Below are 21,578 nucleotides of genomic sequence, written 5' to 3' on the forward strand. Positions count from 1 at the left end.
AGAGAGAAAGTGTGGTGTGTGTGTGGCCAGCTCAGTCCACCAGGGGGCGGGGCTGGCTGGCATGTGGTGCTGGGGGATCGAACCGCGGTCCCTGACGCTTTGCTAAGCTTGTTCTAAGTAGGTGCTTTAGACCACTGAGCCATCTCTCCAGCCCAAACCTACCATTTTTAAGCAGAGATTTTTCTGAGATGGCATAAAGTAAAGCAAAATACTTATTTGCCTACAAGCTAAAGTATAATACGAAGGCAAGTCTTAATGAATGAAGCAGTTCTCCATGGCATCTGATTGCCCAAGGGAAAGACAGGAAGAGGCTAGAGAACATTTTAAAAGTTCTTGCAGCCACCATCAAGCCTGGGGCTCAGCTTCCAGAGTGAAGCCTCTTTATTGGAGTGGGAGCATCCTTTGGTCATTAGTCCATCAAATGTGTGCACCTGGAGCTGCTACGTGCCAGACGTTGGAGATGCGCTTGGGCAGTGCTGGTGAACAGCTACAAGGACCCTTCCTCTCACGATCCTAAAATGTCACAAGATACTGGGGCAGGTTTTCTAGTGCAGTCACCTTGCTCAGGAAAGCTTAAGAAAGATGTTGTGAGGGAAACATGGCCAGAAACTGCACGTGAGGTAAGGGTAATATGTAGAAATTACCATTTCAAAGAAATGACATTTAAATTCATTTTAGGAAGGCTAAAGATGATGAGTATTACTTTTAAAGCCTTCTAAGTTAATTGAGCTCGTAAGTGGTTTACTGCAGGTTATGTGTTTGTTACACTGAGAGGTTAAACTCTTCCTTAATTTTATTTTTTATTTTTGTATCTTAGGGAAGGGTCTACAGAGTGTTCAGGGTCTCACTACTAGATTGGACTCGTAGTGATCGGCCTGTTTACAGCCTCCCAAGAGCTGGGATTACAGGTGTGCACCACCACGTCCAGTCTCAATCACTGTCTCAGCACGCCCCAGGGGTGGGGCCGGCCCAACAGACCCGAGGATCAAACCCCGGTCCCTGTGCCTGTTTGTAGATGCTTTAATCCGCTGAGCTACTTGGCTGGCCCTTCTTTTCTTAATTTATTGTCGAAAAAGGAAGCATAGTTACGTGAGTGTGCGAAGCTGCCTGAAATGCACACAGCTGCCAGCTAACTTCTCACCGCACTCCTGGGTTCTCCCGACGCTGCCAGGACGCCACGGTGCCCTGCTGCGGCCTCTGTCTGCGGCTTTCCCCGTCCCTGATTTTCCAGGTACCCTAGCCATCCTGGCTGCCTGCCTGGCTCACCTCAGAGCAGGCTTTTTATCAACCATTTGGGACAGGCAGCAAGGGCGTGGTGGGCCACACACAGGCTCAGTATTGGGCTCAGCTTAGAATCGGAGTGAAATGCCCAGCCACTGTCCTCCATACTTCCCATCAGTGACCTCAGGTCCTGTTGTAAATATCTTCCTTAGTTTCCTAAGCCATCTCATCCCTAGATACACGGAGCTTGGTGAATGGGGTAAAGCATCCTCTCCAGATGTAACTAAGATCTCCTTTCCCTAAAAGCCCTGTTTTAACAGCTATCTGACACATCAATGGGCTGCTTCCCTGAGCTATCCAGGCAATGATTTATGAATTTACTATAACTTAGAGATTTTATTGGGAGGGTTAGCAAGTCCAAGTGGGAAGATTATCTCTACCCTCAAAGAAGTCCCACAGAAATGAAGCGATCTGGTTATACAGCAGGAAGTGCAGCCTCTCAGTGCAGGCTCACCCTGTACCTCCCTGGTATGTTTGCTCTGTGCTGCTGCCCTGGGTCCCTCTGTGGGTGTCTGCACCCTCAGCTGGAGCTGACCACGTGTCAGGACACAGCGCCGTCGCACTTCCGCCTCTCCTCGAAGCTCAGCAGCACACAGCCTTAATCCCAGCACGGGCAGACAGAGGAAGGAGGGTGCCAGATTTGAGCCCAGCCATTTAGCATTTCAGCAAGACCTTGTCCTGTAATTTTTATATTTTTACAATGGGCTGAAGAGCTAGATCAGTATGAAACTGTAGGTTTAGTCCTCAGTATTACAAAAAAAAAAAAAAAGGAAAAAGGAAAACCACGCAGTGGAGGAGAGGCCTAAGTGCACGTGCATTCAGTGTGCTCGCTGCCTGCACCGCACCTGACCTGCAGCAGGCAGGGGAAGGCCTGGCCCGAGTGCTCTGTAGGTGGCCAGCTCTTGGGCCCTGACTTCTCAGGAGAGGGGCCAGGTAAGGGCATTTAAGGGAACTCTGCTGTCTCTTCCATTCCTAAAACATCAGCAGTGAGGACGGCAGAACACCTTAGTGGGTGACAAAGATCCTTGGTAAGTGTAGGCCGCCCTCCTCTGTGGGTGGGGAGCATACCTACCCCGACCCTGAAAGGACACCTGCGGTTCCCACAGATGCGGAGTGAGAGGTAGATCAGGTCTGCTCACTGGCCCAGGGCAGGACCTAGTGTGGCGCCTGGTTCAGTGCTCCATGTGGACTTCAAGGCTTTGTGGACTTCACCTTTCCTGTTTTTCAAGAATACGGTCCAGTGGTTGTTTGACAAGCACGCACTTACTTTGGAAGCACCTCAAAACTGGAATGGGCTGGAGGACTAAAACCCTGTCTCCCATCCCCTCCCCTCGGGATGAACTCCTGGTGGATCATCTCTCGGTCGTCATGGGGATTCCGCCTGGCACCTTGCAGACCGCCTGGCTCCTAGTAGACACTTGGAAATGGATCTGAGAATTGGGGTGTGTGACCCCAGCTATGCTGGGGCTGAGGTAGGAGGACTGCAAGTTTTAGGCCAGCCTTTGCAACATAGTGACACCCTGTTTCAAAGTAAAATAATAAGGACTGGGAATGTAGTTTGGTGGTAGAGTACCCCTAGGTTTGACCCTCCATGTGATTAAAAAGAAAAAAAAAATGTATTTGGACACACTGGACACATTACCTAATGTTCAGCGGATTCCCTAGCCAGTGGAAAAAGAAGTTTGCTTTAACAAGATTCACATTTCACACAAGGTTTTTTTGATACATGTATTTATTATGCTGAAAAAGCAACACTACCTGATTTCATTTAAAATAAATGTTTCCCAGTTTCAGAATACTTACAATTTATAGTTTCAAGATCAGATTCACTTTGGGCGGTGTTGGAAGCAAATACATTCATAGCTGTGTGACCCCCCAGGGAGAATCTAAATCCAGCGTCAGGTCCCCCAGTCCCTGCGGGACAGACGACAGCCTCAACAGCAAGTGCAGCTCTGCAGCTAAGGCGCGCAGGGAGACGACAGACGCAGCGTGTGGACGAGATGAGCCGATCAAAACCGAGACCAGCAAAAACAGCGGTGTACACACAGCTTCAAATCAACAGCACCATCTAAAGCTCGTGGGGTACACAGAAGCCCAGGAGATCCCAGAGCCAAAACACAACTCTTTGGAGTTTACTCATGGCGGCAACTACCAGCACGTTCCAAAAGCATTTGAACCACACGTATTCCTTAGTACCAGCCGATAGCAAGACCCAGAGCGGAGGGCACATGGTCATAACGTGGGTAAGTAAGGGCACGTTGAGCTATACCACAGAGACTTTGCGACACACTGGTGAGCTGTAAAAGATGAAGACCCATTGTTCCCGAGGAGTTGAGCCTCTTACTAGAAAAGCCTCAGCATCACCGGAAGTCTTCAGGCCACGCGATGGAACAGCCTTAGCGCTCCCCTTCGGGCTGCAAGGTGACAGTGTGTGCAGGCTCGTCTGGATCTCAGCTGACTCCCCGGGGTGGCGTGCCGCACACCTGCCTGCGGGCTCGCCAGGCCTGTGGGCAGGAGGCAGTGCGGGACGAACGAAGGGGACGGGCAGACGCCCGCAGTCTCAGCGAGGGAGACGTTGTCCAGGAACAAAGCGGAAGGCGGAGCCCCGGAGTGCTGCTGCGTGAGCGCTGCGGCGGTGGGCGTGAAGCTCGGAAGGGGCAGCAGCTTGCTGATCAGAATGAAAGGAATGGCCTTACTGGGGTAACAGCTAGCGCGGGAGTAGTGGAGAGTTTTGTTCATTTTGCGAAACACAGCTTCAGAAAAGTCCATTTGTGTGTATGTATGCGTGTGTGTATGCGCGCTGGACGCGTGCTTGGAATCAGAAATCCTCCCTAACGTGCCCCTTTATCACTTTGAGGCATGACAGGATGAAATGTGTGCGATTCGCAGAACACTACTATTTCCATTGCGAAGGCCCCTCTTACACACTTTCTAATTAATCATGAATCACCTCCCTTGGAGAAATGATGGGTCTCAATTTAAAGTGAAATGGCCTTTTCTTATTATTGAACTACAGAGCCCACCGAAAAGTACACAGTAGAGAATCAGAAGACATCCGGAGTGACTCTGGTCCCCCAAAGAGGACAAATATCTTGGTGCAGACTTTTAATGACAGGTTCGCAAACAAATGTCGTTTGTAGTGCCGTATCATCAGAATGACTTTGGGAGCGTAGAGCATTTCTTAATTTCTTTAAGAGCGATAGAAAAAGCACACGGCTTCATTGTCTTGAACACAGGAACCGGAGCAGTTTACACTGAGCTAAGCAACTCTGTCTCTGGTGCATCCTTTATAGACACATGGTGAGATTCACATTTCTGATGCCAGAAATGTGAGGCATTTTCTGACAGTGGAAAATGAAAACTGCATAGTTTGCCAGCACTCCGTGTCCCGGCCAGAGGGAAGAGGCAGATAGCTAATGCCTGAGGACAGGGGCTGGGCTACGGGGACATAAAAAAAGGAAGGGTTTTTGTTTTTTTTTTCAAAAGTGTAACTATATTCACACATGTATTTTGGTCACCAAACATATCTTGAACAGATTCCCTGATAAGTCTAATCTGAATTTACCTATCCTACTAACAGTTGTTAACTATTACAGTTTTTAAAGAGTCACGTCATGAATTGAGGGTGACAGGAGACATTTCAAACACTCAACTGTAAGTGCATGTTGTTGTTCAAACATGCAAACTAAATCTATATGTGAAGTCTTGAGAGTCACACACTTTGCTTTTACAGACAGCCTGAACCCCTTGGGACAGACTGTCCAGCAGAGTTTATGTACAAATGCATATCAGCAGATTGTCACCATAAACTGGAAGTTCACAACACACACAAATCATGAAGACCACACAGTTAAGCTAGCAGTGGGAACTATTTCTTTTACATCAAACTGTACAATGCACGAGGTAAATATTGCTCACATTATGGAGGGAGGCTGTTTTATTTCTGTTTTTCCCCAAAGAGATCAGATTTGTCCTGTGCGCACAATGAAGAAAACTCCAGTAACACTGAAATGAGCAAATGTTGTAAAATATACATCACTACCAGATACAAATACACACGTTCTTCGTAATCATTTTCCACAATTAACTAGGTAAGTGACTTAAACCTCAGGGCCGAAGACTACTATAACAATCCATCAAGATTCTTGTGGACGGTTTGGTTTTCCTTCCCGTTGTCCGAGTCTCCTTGAGGTGTGTACTGGGTCTGGTATTCCTGAAGGATTTTAACTACGTCATGGTGTCCAAAGTGCAGTGCCTCGTCCATGGGAGTGTTATTCCACCTAGAACAAACGAAGGACAGGTGGGAGGGGACTTCTGTGTGAAGGGGCTCCGGCCACCCGCCTCTGCGGGGCAGGCCAAGCGGCCCTTAGCCATTTAAATATAAATTAACAGGGAAATGAAGGGGTTTATAATTCAAAAAGTGGTCACAGAAGCAAATTGGGGTGGGAGAAGGAAAAGGATCCCCATAAAGGAATTCAATGATTCCATAAAGGAATCAGCTGCTTCTCGGAGGTCTTTAAAAGGGGAGTCCTACTGTTGACAGATGTCATATACACACCTAGGGCTCCCAACTCGTAACTTCATGAAAAGCACAATGCATCTCTTGTGAAAAAAAGTGTTTAAAAACTCCAAGTTTCAGATAAGTATCATGTACCATCCTAGCCTTTGACAAAAACTTTGTGACCCCATCCATTCAAAGATCGCATTAAAACTTAGCGTGGTGTCACAGGCATTTAAACCCGCATCGGAGAGGCAAGGCTGGTCCACAGGAAGTGAAGTTTGCATGTCCCCAGCCTGGAGAGGAAACGGTGCCCTCCTGACCGCTGCTGACCCAGACTGAAGAATGACTTCCCCTGTGCATGTGGGGTGCTCCTGGCTGATCAGCTGAGCGAGGAAGGGAAGACTGCAGAAGACAGTGCTCCGCAGTGACTCACCTGCTCAGCCCTGTGCAGAGGCAGCTCCAGGCAGGCCCCAGCCAGTGAGGGTGTGCCTGGGTTCCCTCAGGCTTCGCAAACAGTGACCCCAACTTCCTGCTCCTCTACCACTAGGTCATCAACTTCCCTATGGCCATTGGGCACTAATCCGTGGGCCCTGTGTCACCCTCCGCCTCTTCCCAAGAGCCCCTTCCTGTCTCCACCTTTCTTTTCAGTCTCCTCAACCTTCTAGCCTCTTAAAGGGGTCACAATGTGAAACCAAGAGGTGTTTAAAATTCTGAACATTTTTGGTAACCTTAAAGTCAGGTAAGTAGCACGCATGTGGAACTCTGTGTTAGTCACCGGTTTGACACAGGAACTTCTCAGTCATTTCCAAGGGCAGATGACTGTGAGTTTCTGTAAACAGTACCAAGTGCAAGTTACAACTTTCTAGGATAAGAAAAAGAGTCTGGTGGGTTTCCAGCGTCCCTTTGATCCTGGATGAATGCACAGTCAGTCACCAGTTAGCTCCTAAGCTCCGCTGGCCTGCGGAATGACTGACTGCCACACAGAGGCCACTTTGGGGGACAGGGATTTTAAATATCTGAAGCCCAGTCAGTACCCTGTCTCCAGTGTGTACTGAGTGTTGCTTCAGCTGGAACTGTGGACACAGGGAAACACTACGCTTTCTTGCTCTAAACAGGGCTGGGATGGACACTGCCACCAGTGGGACGCCGTCTGGCTGAGGCTGTGGAACTCAGTGATTGAAACACGACGTTTTCTAACAATGACAGTCATAATATTAGATAACCAAATGGGTTGGAGCTTAGAAAATGGCTAACGATGTTTCAGGCACGGGCATCGTAACTTTTCTCCTTTCTTGCAAGGTGAACCATGAAGACCCAGGCCTCCATTTAAAAAAAAAAAAAAGTCACAGCTTAAACACCTGTAATTGCTAGAGAGAAATCAGGTCGTTCCTAACAGCTGCCATCTCGTATGCAGCCCCAAGCGCCCGCCTCCTAGCTGTCGGGCCTCTCCGAGTGCTTTTGCCTTATAAATCCTTCGAAAGCTTTCTCCTTATCCTGGCTGGTCCCTCCCTCCACTCCATAATGGCCCAGCGCATGAGGACCGGGGTCACTCAGACACTGCAGACCTCAGTGGTGCTGGGAACCCTGCCCGGCCGGCCCGCTGTGTAGGCAGCATCTGCCCCAGGGTGTGTCGCACTTTGTCAGGGGAGCCCCGATGTGAGGGAGAGGAAAGGTACAGACTTCTGCTTCCCCCTGGTGACAGAACACCCTTCTCTTCCTCCCCCTCCCTCCAATCTCATTGGTCCCCAGGCCCTCATTAACAGCCTCCACAAAGCAGCCTCAAACAGCCCAGTGAAATCCAGGCATTTCTACACAATCCAAGATACTTCCAAGTTCTCTAACACCAGGTTTCTTACACACATGCTGTTCATCTTAGCAGCCGTCTGTGCAGTTAGGAGCCCTACCAGGACAGAAATCCCATGTTCCCTTTCCAAATAGCTGTCTTCAGTGCTCACCTGTCTTTAGGGAAAGGATTTACTTTGCAAGCTTCCAGCAAAAATTTAACAACTTCAACGTGACCTACATCCACCCAAAACAAAAACAAAAAAAAAGAGATGTTTAGTTCTGAGTAGAAATGAAGTCCGGGGAAAAAAACGAGTGGCTCGTGTATTACCCTCTGCAGCAGCTACGTGGAGTGCTGTCCTAGAATCATAGTCACGCTGTTCCATGTCCATGGCTGACAGTGCAAATCTGAAAGTTCATAAGCACAGCTATTTGTGATGTAGGAAGTGAGTTTTCACACCTGCAGCATCTACTCTGTCAGTCCCTGCTAAGGGCCCATGAGGTGCCAATCCTCACCTGACTCAATAACCGGAACTAGAGCCCCACCCACCCAGGCCATAGGTGTCCTGCCTGGGTAACTGCCACTTCACCTCTTCCCTAGCTTTGCTGTATTGAGGTAAGACAAGATAGTAGCCATCAAACTCAAAAACAACAGCACAACTTGGCCAGAGTTTAGGGGCTGCAACTCAGAAGAGTACGCAGCTAGCCGCTTAAGTGATGTTTTTACTTCACTCCCACTGTTTGAACGGACACTTCAGCCTGTGGTGTGGGTGCACGCAGGGGGCTTGAAACAAGCGTGGAAACTAAGCTTAGGCACTCTGCACTTGAAAGGTCGGATGCAACCCTATACAGGCACCTCGGATTAGTGCGCGGTAGACTACAGTCTTTCTAATCCTGGTGCTCTGCCGGACCACCGAAGCAAACCATTAATACAAGTGGGCCACTTTCCCACTTGGAAAACAGATCTGGGTTTTTACATGAGATGGAAAAGAGTAAGCCTGGATAGCAGGCTTTCAGCACTGGTGCTGGGGATTTAACATAAATTCTGTTTAGATCATTTTGCTAGCAGGAAATGGGCCAACCCATACTGTGTGCTTGCCCAGAAGGAACTTGGTAGGGCCCTGTGTGGCACATGTGGCCCACCCTGTCAACATACCTTCGAAGGGCAGACACATCTCCAGTATATGCGGCGAACAAAAGGTTTATCACTGACTTTACCTGTGGAGAGAAGAAGGTTCAGACCTTCACAGTGCGCACACAACGCCCAGCTATCCCAGGAGGCCTTTCCATACACCTCGAAGGCTGCAGCCAGCCACTCATGAAGTTATCTCGAGAGCACATCCCTAACTGAAAGCACACACCTGGTATTGCTTTAGCGGGGCTGGAGGGGAGATTCAGGAACAACGGTGTGGTACACAAGGCAAGGAATGGGACGGTGGTGTCCACCGGACAAAAGCGTGGGCACCCACATTCTGTGAGATACCTGTACTTGGGGTGACTGAGAAGTCTTTAGAACTCTTCTCACTTAGCACAGCTCGGCCTGTCTACTGATAGCATCCACAGAATGCCCTTACTTTAAAAAATCATGCTAGATAATTGTGTAACCTTGCCAGCCATTGCATTCTTCACCAGTCACAGACTTCCTGACATCTCAAGAGACAAAATTCAGTGTTTAGGCTCTTAACCTGGATGAAGGGGCTTTTCCTGTGCTTCCTGGAAAGAGTCCAATTCTGTGCCAACATGGTACAAACTGGGGCCTCCACCGAACCCGTGACCCTGCTTAAAAGACAGGTAAACTCCCAAAAATACCAAGTCTCTGCCACTGGGGGCGCCCAGTCTCACATTAAATGCCTTGATGTGCAAGGCCATTTGCTTTTGGTTTGTTTTCATAAAGTCTTTATCCAATTCAAGCTTATGAAAAATCCCACTACTGATTCTCTGTTGGCAAATTCTTCATACAGCTTCAGCATTCATACAGATGGCCCAACTGATGTTGGGCTCAGTGGTAGAAAACAGGACTTTAATTGGAGGGGTGAAAAGTGACTTGGCTCTCCACTAAGGAAGCCACAGCTTCAACACCTGAAACCAGAGCCAGGGATCCTGGTGCACGCCTGTGATCCCAGCACCAAAGCAGGCCGAGGCAGGACAACTGCAATTTCAAGTCCCAGCTGGGCAACCAAAGGAGTGCTTGTCTGTGTTTCAAAAGTCAAAACTCAAAGGATACAGCTGAGTACAAAGGCCCTAGGTTCCATCTCCAGCGTTGTAAAAAGAAAAAAAAATCTGAAAACTGACAACGTATAAGCTAACTGGAGCTGACTGCTTCTCTAACTCAGCATTCTCAAGTGTGTTTTTTAGAAACTAGTCTGCAAGGCGCTGTGGGAAAGGGAGGGTGCTACAGTGGGATATGTCCTGCTGGATATACGAAATCTCTTCCTTGGCAGCTCATGGGCACCTGCAAGGGTGTTCAGCAGCCCATCTAGTTAGCAGAGCTGTGTTGGTATGGCTTCAGGACCACCCTACCTCTGTTCCTCCCACCCCTGGCTTTCCCTCCAGCCCAGCCTGTGCTACCCCTGCTGGACCTGCACTCTGCAGCCAGCCCCTCCTACCAAGCCCAGAACACTGGCCAGTGGGGGAGAAAGTGTTACTCGGAATGTTCTGTGCATTTATCAGCATCTTTCCTTTCCAGCCGTTGAACCCCTGCACCTCAAACCCATACCTTTGAGGCAGAGGAGCTGAACATGAAAGTGTTTGGAGTTTCATTGCTGCTGTTGTCCCTAGGTGACTGATTTGCTCTTTGGGTGCAGACCCTATCGCAGATGCCTTCCACTATGTCCCTTTCAGTGGGATCACTTCCAGATCCTCAATACCCTGCATGTGTAGCCACGTAGCCACGGATACTGATGGCTGTTAAGAGAATGTTTGTATCTCCGCCAGTCTCTTCTCACTGCCTGAGAGTTTCTTTTCCTTGTTAGCTCCCTTCACAGTTTTCCAACCTTTCATACCAATGGTGACCCTTAAAACAGCTGATGCTCGCCAAAATTTTACTGAAAGAGAAAACCCTGTCTCATCTCTCCTCTCTCAGGCAAACCTTGCTCCCAACTCCTCCTATCGTGCTTGGAACCAGTAGCATCCTCCTTCCCCAGACACCTCTTCACCTGTGCCTCCAGACCCCCTCCTGCTCCTGCCATCAACTTTGCCCTCCTCCCCAGGTTCCCATGTCTGCCTTGACACTGTCACAAATTCATCCTATTTTGGAAAATCACTTGACTCTCCTGTTCTCCCTTTCCCAAGAATATTTCCCAGAGATTCCATGAAAATGACCTTCACATCATGGTGCTCTCTAAAAAAGAAGCTCCCTGCAGGCTTTCCAGGCCCAAGTCCTCCCTGCCCCACACGTCCCCAAGCTCCCGTCTTCCTTGGTGCTGCTGACCATTGTCCTCTTCCTGTTTGCTGCTTGGTGGGTACATCATCCCATCTGCTGCTGCCAACTGGACTCCCAAGGTAATCTCTGCCCTTGATTTTTAACACGATGTCCCTCAGTTTCCTGCCTTCCTCTCTACAGAATGACTCCCAATCTAGACCTTTCGTTCAAGTCACTGTTCCTAAATTCCAACCCCAGGCTCCAATTGTCTGTCACCCTGACGTTTCAAACTGAAAATCAGCAATGGCCCTGAGAGCCCAAGTCCACATTCACTTGCCTACAAGATGTCAGCTCCAGGGTGCGTAACAGGCACCTCACACCAGGTCCAAGCCAGAGGGGCAGCCTGGCTTCCGCCCGCAGCTGGCTCTTCCAGCAATGATGTGACAGCTTCCCCTCACTCACCCAAAAACCCAGTGCATCACCCAGGGCTGCATTTGCTCAAGCAGGTGGGTGCTCCCACAAGGACGCCCAGCACAGCGCCTTCCACCAAGGGAAGGGGTCCTTGTGCGTCTGCAGCCGGGAAGGCCACAGGTGCAGATAGGACTTGCATCTTCCTGGAGCAGGATTACTAATCCACAGAAACCTGCCATGAGGGTCCACTCCTCGATTCTATGCTCCCGCAGGCCACATCTAATGCCTCAGCAAGAGCTCTCTGTTTACTCCAAAGTATGTCTATGTTTCTCACCCCAAAGCTTTTTTTTTTTTTTTTAAGACAGAGTCATGCTATGCAGTTTAGGCTGGTCTTGAACTCTAGATGATCCCCCTGCCTCAGCCTCCCAAGTGCCAGGATGACAGGTGTGCACCACCGCAGCCTCCCGTGCATCTCCTGTCCATGCTCAGACCATCTCTGTCCCATTAAAAAAACTCCATGAGGGCAGAGCCCACAAGTCCCTTCTTCCCCTCTATAACTCACTACCTGAATGATACAGAACTGGCAGCTATGAGACAGCTATTGACTAAACATTCTCTACGAAGACATCAGATATTTCATTTTCTACTGCCATTTCTGGATTAAATTATACTCGCTCTTCGTTCTTTTACTTCCCTCAACTTCTACACCTTCAGATCTGCAGACTGGATTTCCTCCTCCTCCTCCTCTTCCTCCTCCTCCACCCCCTCCCCCTCCTCCTCCTTCCTGGTGTGTCTGCTCCTACGCCATCCACCCCCCGGAACAGCCCTAGCCCTCCTGACCATCTTCTCCACCCACTGCTTTGACCACAGCCTCTAAGCAGAGGGGGTCAAGGAACTCCAAGCTCATCAGTGATAAAGTTTAAATCCCTTCGCTTTCCTCTGAGGCTCATTGGTCAGGCTCACCTTTCTCTCTCAGCCTCAAGAGCTCAGCAGTGGCCTTTCCTGCTGCCCTTGTTCTGTCTGGGTGTCTCTCAGGTCACCCTGCCCACCTCATGGCAGCCACAGGGAAGGTACCCCAGCATCTGTCATCCGCACAGCTTGCTGCCAGTCGCCTACACGGCACCCTGTGACAGCGGGTACCAGGGACAGTGTCAGTGAGACGCAGCTTCTCTCAACCCTGAACACAGCTCCTGCACCTTCCCAGCTGCCGTGCACACTAGAAATCCCAATTCTTCAAAGCACCCTTGCTTCTCTCCACCCTGGTCTGTGAATGGTTCTCCAAGAAGCCCCCGCTACATCCGCCTCCTGGGGCACCACTACACCTGCCTCACGGTGTGTTTGTGTGTCTTACTCCCCATCCTGAAGAAAAAGCTGCTACCCAGGGCATTCCTACCTGGCAGAGAGGGACAGTCACCTGTGACCAAGCTCCTACTGTTCAACGAAACAAGCACCTCTCTCCCCAGACAGGAACACGCCACAAGCCAGCACATGCACGGGTGGCATTTAAACCCAAGCCCACAAAGGCCCTTGTGCCAGCAAGCAGTCACTGATACTTTAAAGTATATGAATCGTGAAATGAGCTTTGGGTAGAACATGGCGAGAGAAGATGAGACAGACAGACAGCTGGGCAACAACAGATGAGTGTTGGGTCACTGAACCAGTCTGCTTCCTGCTCTGTGAAAGAGCTCTGCAAGAGTCCCCGAGCAAGAGGATATACCCTCTGTGACACAGCCACCACGGACACCTCAAGGCAGCCTGCCACCTCCCAGGCTCTAACCTGATGCAGCCATAGCCCCTGCTGGCTACTTCAGTTAGTCTTCAAATGCCCCTCAAGAAAGCCAAGGTTAGCCAGAAATAATGGCTAACAGTAGCCACCGGGCATGTACACACACGGGGCCCATGTGCTGATGAATCATTCCTCCATAATGAGGCAGGCCCGTGGGGCAGTCACACGGTCTCTGGGAGGGCTCTGCCATCCAGTGGGTGGCCCGCCTCAGGAAACAGAAACTCCACTTGGGCAGCTAGACATTAAACATTTAATGTCAACAGTTTTCCCTTCGCCTTGCAGAGTTTCCAATATTACTGTGTTTTCCTTATCAAATTTGTTTGTCGAACCTGCCGGAACCAGACAACCTTATCTTAGTTTATTTGTATAAAGCATGACAACATAGGACAAAAATGTTACAGTTCACAGAGTTCACGGGCACCAGCATGCCAGCCGTACCAGAACCTTACTTTTTCCAGCTATCAGGAAGAGATTCTATCAGTGCTACAAGTCCCACATTGAACCTGCAACAGAAGCCAACGGGCATGACTTGATTCTTACTTATACCATCATAATACTTTGTACTTACATAGTGGATGACCCTAAATAATTCCGTACTTTAAAGTTACAATTTTCTTAAATCCTCCAGAGGCTGCAGATAAATTATACTGATGGGCATATTTTGTTTCCACCACTGAGATTATTCAGCGTTGGCTCAAGTCACAAACATGAATTAGTAATGTTGCTGGGATGGAACTCAGGTATCCGGATTCTTATTTCCATAGAATTTGACCTTGATACTGTGAGTTCTTAATAGAGCTCAATCTTATCCAAAGGATAGAAGGAAATCAAAAGATTACAGAACAATCCGGCTCTAATTCCTAAAAGTCCTTCACTAAATACTGGAAGGGAGAGTGGAAGGAAAGGAGAGAGGACAGAAAGGGAAGCTAGGAGTCACTAGTGTTCCATTTTACGCAGTTGTTTTATTTCCAGCTCTACTACCAACTGCAAAACTGAGTTATCCCTTGTTTTTCTTCCTTAGTTTCTGTCTTCATACAAAGACTAATTCAGCTCTTTTGTAACGGCTTTAATGAAAAAAAAAAAAAAAAAAGATAAATAACAGCAAGAAGCTGAACAGCCTCCTCTGTGTCTGCCCCTCTCGTCTGATGCACACCGATCTCCTGTTTCCAGGTCGCTACAGGATCCGAGTCACGGAATGGATACTCCTCTGCGCCTGCTAAATAAACCATCGTGACTGCGGATCCAATTTTGTTTTAAAAGCTTCACTCCAACTTGGCCACTTGAGGCTTCAAAGTGAAAACAAGCTTTCAGACTTCTTGGCTGTTTCTCTCTGAGGCAGGTTAAAACAGCACTTTTTGTAACGCAAAAGCAAAACTGCCACTCTCAATTATGTAAATTAAATGCCTTGCTGACAAGGGCAGAAAAATAAACCTGTACATTGTATGTGTCATCAAATGTATTTCCTTTTTCCTTCACTACTGAGTGCAGCATTAGAAAGGGTGTATGAAACAAAATTATACTTTTTCTCCCCTGCCACTCCTCCCCCAAATGGGGTTTATACCCAGGGCTTCTGCAACGAGCTACGTTCCCACGCCCCCCCTTTTTTTTCTTTCATTATAAGACAGGGTCTAAGGGCTGGGTTCAAACTCAGCCCTGCCTAGCTTCTCAGAGCACACACGGTGATCACAGGCGTGTGTACTAGCTCTGTGCTGCTGTTCTGATTATACGACTAAGGTGAGTATGTTCTAAGCTTTCCACCGGTTCATTAGATGCACAAAGTCATGTGCTGTCTATAGACAAAGTTAATCCGAACTGCCAAGGTCAGATCAGAGGATTAGAAACAATCTTTTATGGGAGGAGCGATGCAGGGATTTCATGTCCATATTTCCAGGTTTCTAAACAAACACAGGAGGTTTTCATATGGTAATTTCAAGACAGCAAAGTCAATCAGTAATTTTACCCTAAAGGAGAAACTTCTATAGATATTTTACTTTCAGAGTACAAGGTCAAAACAGCACCTCAAACAATGCATTCTGCTCTTGATGTAGTTAACACCCACTGCAGCACACCATTTCCAGCATTTCTGAAGGAGCTCATTAGTCAGAAATAACTGCATTTATTGGTAAACAAAGGAGTCACGAGCATCTCAAAGAAGTCTGACAACTCAAAAAGACAGAAAAACTGACCGCATATTTCCCACAAAAAACGTTAGCATGCAGCATGCCTGCCCGGGACTGGGCTGCGCCCCGTCCGTCCCTGCTGCTCCGCTAGCGCTACCCCAAGGACGGCAGCCTGGGCCCTGCTTCTCGGGTGGGAAGTGGCAGAAGGGGGCTCAGGCGCCGCCTGCCTGCCTACAGTGCCGGCAGATTTCCTCGCAGACCTGCGACTTGCTCAACACGGCACCATGATGAAGGTAAGTTGTGACACAAGTCAGAAAATAGCAACAATGACCCAACGGGTAGGAAAATCCGAGATCCTAACTTTATAGCAAGGTGCTAACCAAAGATGCTTGTTTTTAATGGAAACAAAGGGGACAGAATAAATAACTCAAGTCGAGGTTGTCAATACTACAAACAAATGGGAAAATGTTAAACATATTATCTTTATTCTCTACATGCAAATCTCTAAAACTGAAATGTGAGTATTGGGTCAATGTGAATCAAAACAAATACGACTGGGACAGCACCGGCAGCGGGTAAACACCTTATCTCTCTGGCTCGTATTACTCTAGTAGGGCCAATGACTGGCTTGAAAAGATACCAGCGCACTCCTTGTGAAGGCCCCCTTTCTTCATGCCTGATTACAGCAGGTAAAATGTGTGTTTGTGCAGTCTGAAAGCAGCACTCCTAGTTACTAAGTAGAGGGAAATAAAATCGAAATGAGTAAGAGCAAAGGCAGCTGTTCTGCAGAAGCAAGCTGCGCTTTCTCACGTGCCACTCTGGGGAGGACTGGCGTTGCCCTGACAACCACTGAAGCCTCCGTTTGCTCTCTTCCTGGGTATTTCTCTTTACAAATATTTGTAAAACATCATGAAGAGTAGAGAGCGGTACATTAGTGGGTTCCAATGAGAGGACAAGGCCCTTCTGGCACACTGAAGTGTTGTTTGCTTATAATTTTTATTGTAACCCAGAAAGAATGACATAACCTCTCCCCCCACCCAAGTCAGAGTCTAGAAACAAAGACAAAACAGGAAGAGGAGAAACTGGCCACCAAATCACTGCATTTATTTCTAAGAAAAGTAAGATCAGGGCCCCTGGAATTAAAAGATTCTTATAAAGACCCTGTCTTGTATAAGTTAGGGTCTCTAAAGAGAAATGGAGCGCTCTTTCCGCTGAGAAACAAAGTTTCAGTAGTGACACAGGTAGAACTGCAGACTCTCTTTGGAGTTTAAGGACCTTTCTATCCCAGCATGCCCTGGACCAGAATGGTGACCTTTTAGAGCTTTCAGTGATAGCAACAGCCCACTGAAGCATGCGTACCACAGTGTCACCACTACTGTCCTAGGTCCAGCTGCTACAACCGCACAGGCATGTGGACGTGATTCCAAATGTATCTTTTCCAACTGCCTGTTGGGAAAACACTTCCATCGGACTCCAAATTATCAAAACTATAGTCTCTCTCACTATACTGTATGTTTATATATGTTCATATGTGTATATATTTGTATTTGTGTACACACACACTCACACACGTGGCAGCACTGGGGATTGAGCCCAGGCCTTGCCCAGACATGACAGGCAATCACTCTACCCCCACCCATTTTGTTTAATTTTGAGAGGTCTTACTAAGTTGTCGAGGCTGGCCTTGAACTTGTGATGCTCCACCCCTGGCTTCCTGAGTAGCTGGGATTTGCACCTGTCTTAACTCTCCATCCTTTCCTGTTAACTTCATGGTCCCATTGTGAGAACCAACACCCCCCCCCCCGCCAACACACACAGGTGTGACATGTCTCGCCTGTGCTTTGCATGGCGCTGGCATGGCCATTCTAACCTGATCACTACTCAGATCACGGCGCCAGAGCCTCCAGTACGTCATGCAAGCAGTGTGTTGAGATAAAGACATTTGTACCCTCAAGGGGAAATCACTTGACAGTCTGTCATATGTGAGTCAATACAAAATGTTACGTATGTAATGTACACACACACACACACACACACAATTGGGGATGTGTTGTAAAACTGTTTGGCATCTGTATTTATTTTAGCATTTCCAATTCTTATCTACTATTTTTTCCTGTGAAGGAGGTCACATGTGGCACAACCGGGTGTAGATCTCACTTGGCAATCTGTATGAGCTGAAAGTTCTTTGAGTAGAAACAAATTAAAATAAAAGCTCTAATAGCAGGTTAGAGCTATGCAGGGAGGGTCCAAGGCAGCTGCCAAAGCTCCAGCCTGCTGCAAAATCCTTTACCTGGTAAACAAACGCTGAACTCCCAGCCAGACTTGCAGGTGCCACCTGCCTAAACGCCCACTCGGAGGCAGATCCGGCACCAAGGAGACCACAGGCAGGTGACACCGCGGCAGACACACTGAGGTCCCTGCAGCTCTGCCTCCAGCCCCACCACAGTGAACGCTTCCAGCTCCTCCTGCTCTGAAGCCCCCACCAGCCTCTGACCCCTCATGCTGCAGAGACCAACGCTCTTCAGAACGGTGGAAGCTGCCAGACACCCCTGGACCCAAGAGTACCTGTGGATCTGTCGCTCTGCTTCCTCACAGCCTACTGTGTAGTGCAGCTGGAGTTGTTTTTTTTTTTTTAATCGAGGCAGGGATTCACTATGTAGTTCAAGTTGGCCTTGGATTCACTATAGAACTAGGCTGCACAGTGATCCTCCTGCCTCAGCCTCCTAAGTGCTGGGATTATAGGCATGTGCAACCACACCTAAGAGTCGATGCTCTCCCTGCCCCAAAGCCAAAGGTTCTGGACCCCGCCTCCTCTCGGGGAGCTCACTGCCTTGGCAAGCGCTTCTTTCTGTGCCTACTTCAAGCTTTTTATTGGTTTATTGGATCAATTCTATAGCCAAACATGTTGTATTCTAAGTCCCAAGTCCAATTTTTTAAAAGGGGAGGGGTAGGTTACCACACAATAAAATATGACCATTCTATCTTATATTAACACATTTTAATATCAAAACTAAAAATAGGAAGAGCAACATGTAAATTAAAACTTCTCTGAATCAGTTCAGTGTTCCAAACTTCTGACATTCTTCCCTAGACTGCATAGTGCCGCTGCAGCTGCGCCCCCTGCACTCCCCCCTGGTACCCCGCCCCAGATGAGCCCCACCACGCTGCGCCCCCTGCACTCGCCCCTGGTACCCCGCCCCAGATGAGCCCCACCACGCTGCGCCCCCTGCACTCGCCCCTGGTACCCCGCCCCAGATGAGCCCCACCACTCTGCGCTGGGTTCCATCGATGGCCCCTTTCTTGTTTGAGAGCTGCCCTGAGTAGCCTCAGGCTCTGCACATGGGGTACCCCAACTGTGCCTCCAGTTCCCAAGGGGCCCCCTCAACCCACACACTAACCGAATCTTGCTCAAGCACAGCGCCAGGGCCCTGGTGCTGGGCAGACAGGTGGATGGTGGGCTTCTGGGGCACCTTTGCCCCGCCCTAGGTATCTGCCTCTCCTCTCCTTTCAGCCTCCATTTCTGCCAGAGTGAGACCAACAGTGAAGCAGCCAGCATGCGGTGTCAGGTGACAGGCACGAGGCCGAGGCCTGCACACTCCACCCCCAAGGCTGGCGGGCAGGGCAGCTGTTTTCCTGAAGACGTGCTAGTCCTAGCCTTACTCTGGTAAGACAAAAACCAGAAACTATTGTTTGACTCCTTTACAGTTCTGAGCCGCAGTTCCCCTGATCATGATGGCCGAAATTAAACTCCTCCCCTGCAGAGTCTGCTTCCCTTGTCTGCTCCCTCTTAGTAATACAGACCTGTTACACTGAAAACCTGGTGGGCAGACTCCCAAGTCTCTCACGCCACACCCACCCGACACATTGGATGCCCTGGCTCGTGTCCCAGTCTGCACCTCCACCACTCCCCTGCAGGGAGCATCGCCTAAAACCCCAAACATGAAAGCTCACAGATTCCATGATGTGCTGCAAAATCTCAAACTCTGTGGCCTACCAAGACTGCAGAAATGTTTCCCAGCCAGGTCCAGAGAATCACTTCTGGCAGACATGGTGGGACAAAGTACAGCTTTAGTCTTCAGGCAAGCGGGGGAAGCCGCATGCCAAGATGCAGACACCTGCCCATCCAACGCGCACCAGGGCGTGGGCAACCCTTTCGCCCTGCATCATGGGGTGGCCGGACTCACTCACCGCCAACTACTTCCCTCACTCTTCTTTCAGTGTTTGTCCTTCACCTTCTCAAATGTGCTCAACTCCTTCCTGTTCTGGGACCCTCTCTCAAAACACAACCACCCCACCTCCTGCACAGGACAGAGCGCACAGGGGGGAGACGGGTGCAGCCTGGCCTGGTGGAGGCGTGTTTGTGGTGTCCACTGTTGTGTGTAAGGCTTCCGCTGAGTGAGCTGGGCGGCTCTGGGCCAACCGTGGAGCCCCAAGCCCATCCACCCCCAAGTCCTCCTCCACCTTTCCTCTGGCTCCTCCCAACCACACCAAAGCACCCAGACTAAATGGCATCCTGTTACACCCTCCCCAACACTCATGACTTTCCTACCACTTACTGGCTTACTTGCTTGACCACTCCTTAAAGAAATGTCATGAAAACTATAGGCGGCTACTTTTTCCTGCACGTATTCCTCTTCCTTCAAGAAATGAGCTTGGTCTGGAGATGGATTGCTCAATCTGAAGATCAGTGTTCCTAGTTTTACACTTTCATTGTTTACTTGTGTCTCATCAAGTCTGCTGTAGACATACAAAAGTGGCTCTGGGGACTTTACCACTTTGCATTCCACTTCCTCCACAAATTAAAATGAAGCCCATCCCTGTCCCTTAGTATTAAATTACTTCTCATTTTATTTTAGGCCTTATTCAGTAACTATCTCCTAGATTAAACTTTGTCCAGGACAGTGGTCCTCTACTCACCCCTGCAAATCCTGCGCACCCTGCAGCTTCGGGCTCTGAGCAGGCCAAGTGCACGCTGGCTGAACGAAAGGCAGCATTTACACAGCTCTGAACTACCCTATCAAATTAGCCATGCCACTTCTGCTAAGTATGTCTGTGGGCTACATAAACAAAAACTAGTGAAATGTTAAAAGGAATGTCACCCTCTGTTAACCCTCTTCTGGGTCATACTTAGTTTAAAAAATTAAAAAAAAAAAAAACACCTGAAAGTAAAAGAATTTTAAAGATAACATATTTTCATTATATCGAGGAAACTAACTTTTGGACATTGGTGAGAGACCGTAAGTACTGCACTACCTGAAGAGATCACTGAAGAAAAACAAAATTCCTGCTAAACAGACAATAAAAAACTGGTAACTAAAACAGATACTGAGAACATGGGGCTGGAAGGGAAGAGCCCGGGCCTCCTCCCGCCTCCCTGCGCTCACAGGGGGAAGCAGCCGCACAGAGGCCGTGAGCTACCTGACCACTCTGGCACCACACTACCTTCATTACAGAAGCAGTATGAAAGAGCAGCTTAAATGAAAAGCAGGTCTGCTGCCCACAGGACTGCCAACTTGTCAGAGCAAAGGGGCCGGGACAGCTAGGACTTCTTCTGGAGGACTACTTCAAAAGCAGAACTGGCTGGGGAGATAGCTCAGCAGCTTAAGTGCCTGCCGGGCAAGAACAAGGTCCTGAGTTCAATCCCCAGTACCAAGAAAAAAAGAAAAAAAGAAAAAAAAAAAGCAGAACTGTTTCTTCACAGTACAATAAATACAGCATATCCTTGTGTTGTGACTGTGCTTATATTTAAATGAAAATATTTAATTTAAAACTTGCTTAAAATGAAAGCATAAATGCAAGGCCAACCATAAATGGCCTCAGGCAATACAGAAATTTCGCATTTGTAGTCTTAATCCCTCCCCCAAAAATAACTGGGATTGACGAAACAAGAACAACAGTAAACAAAGATGAGATCTTGCGTAATAAAGTTCTAGATTATAATTGAGAAGGGTCATAAACACGACAAATGAAACTTCTGGCAGATGAAGATCTTTAATCTTAGGGGCATTTACAGGAGTAAGTGTATTTCTAAAATTTACAACTTACAATCTGCTTTCATGCTAACGGACTGATTTGTCTCTGATGCGGTAGAACACGTAGCAAGAATATAGTGCAAGCCATGAACAGCATTCACATGAATAATAAAGCTAACAAAGGATTTTAATGTTAGTAAATCAAGTACTGTTGGACCGAATTTTCCCACCTACTTTAAAACATCGATTAGATCATGTCTGATCATATCTGCTCAGAACTCCTCAGTGGGAGTCACTTCACTGGGAAGTGGGAATGGGAAGCTTCTGTAAGCCCACTGGGAATGGGGATCTTCTGTAAGCCCAC

General features: G+C 48.4%; 1 protein-coding gene across 3 annotated transcripts in view; it reads right to left on the minus strand.

The window, feature by feature from the left end:
* Nucleotides 1-4,751: 4,751 nt before the first annotated feature.
* The window catches only part of Gls (glutaminase), a 59,312-nt gene continuing 42,485 nt past the window's right edge, over nt 4,752-21,578 (minus strand). For all 3 annotated transcript variants that reach the window (XM_004628676.2, XM_023712347.1, XM_023712346.1), the window contains 4 exons: nt 8,721-8,782; nt 7,896-7,972; nt 7,738-7,801; nt 4,752-5,561 (listed from right to left, as the gene is read on the minus strand). In XM_004628676.2, coding sequence (XP_004628733.1) covers nt 5,405-5,561; nt 7,738-7,801; nt 7,896-7,972; nt 8,721-8,782 — 360 coding nt within the window. In that variant the 3' untranslated portion in view covers nt 4,752-5,404. The remainder of the gene's footprint in view (nt 5,562-7,737; nt 7,802-7,895; nt 7,973-8,720; nt 8,783-21,578) is intronic.

This window comes from Octodon degus, unplaced genomic scaffold (assembly GCF_000260255.1).
Source record: "Octodon degus isolate 3935 unplaced genomic scaffold, OctDeg1.0 scaffold00025, whole genome shotgun sequence".
Taxonomy (NCBI): Eukaryota; Metazoa; Chordata; class Mammalia; order Rodentia; family Octodontidae; genus Octodon; species Octodon degus.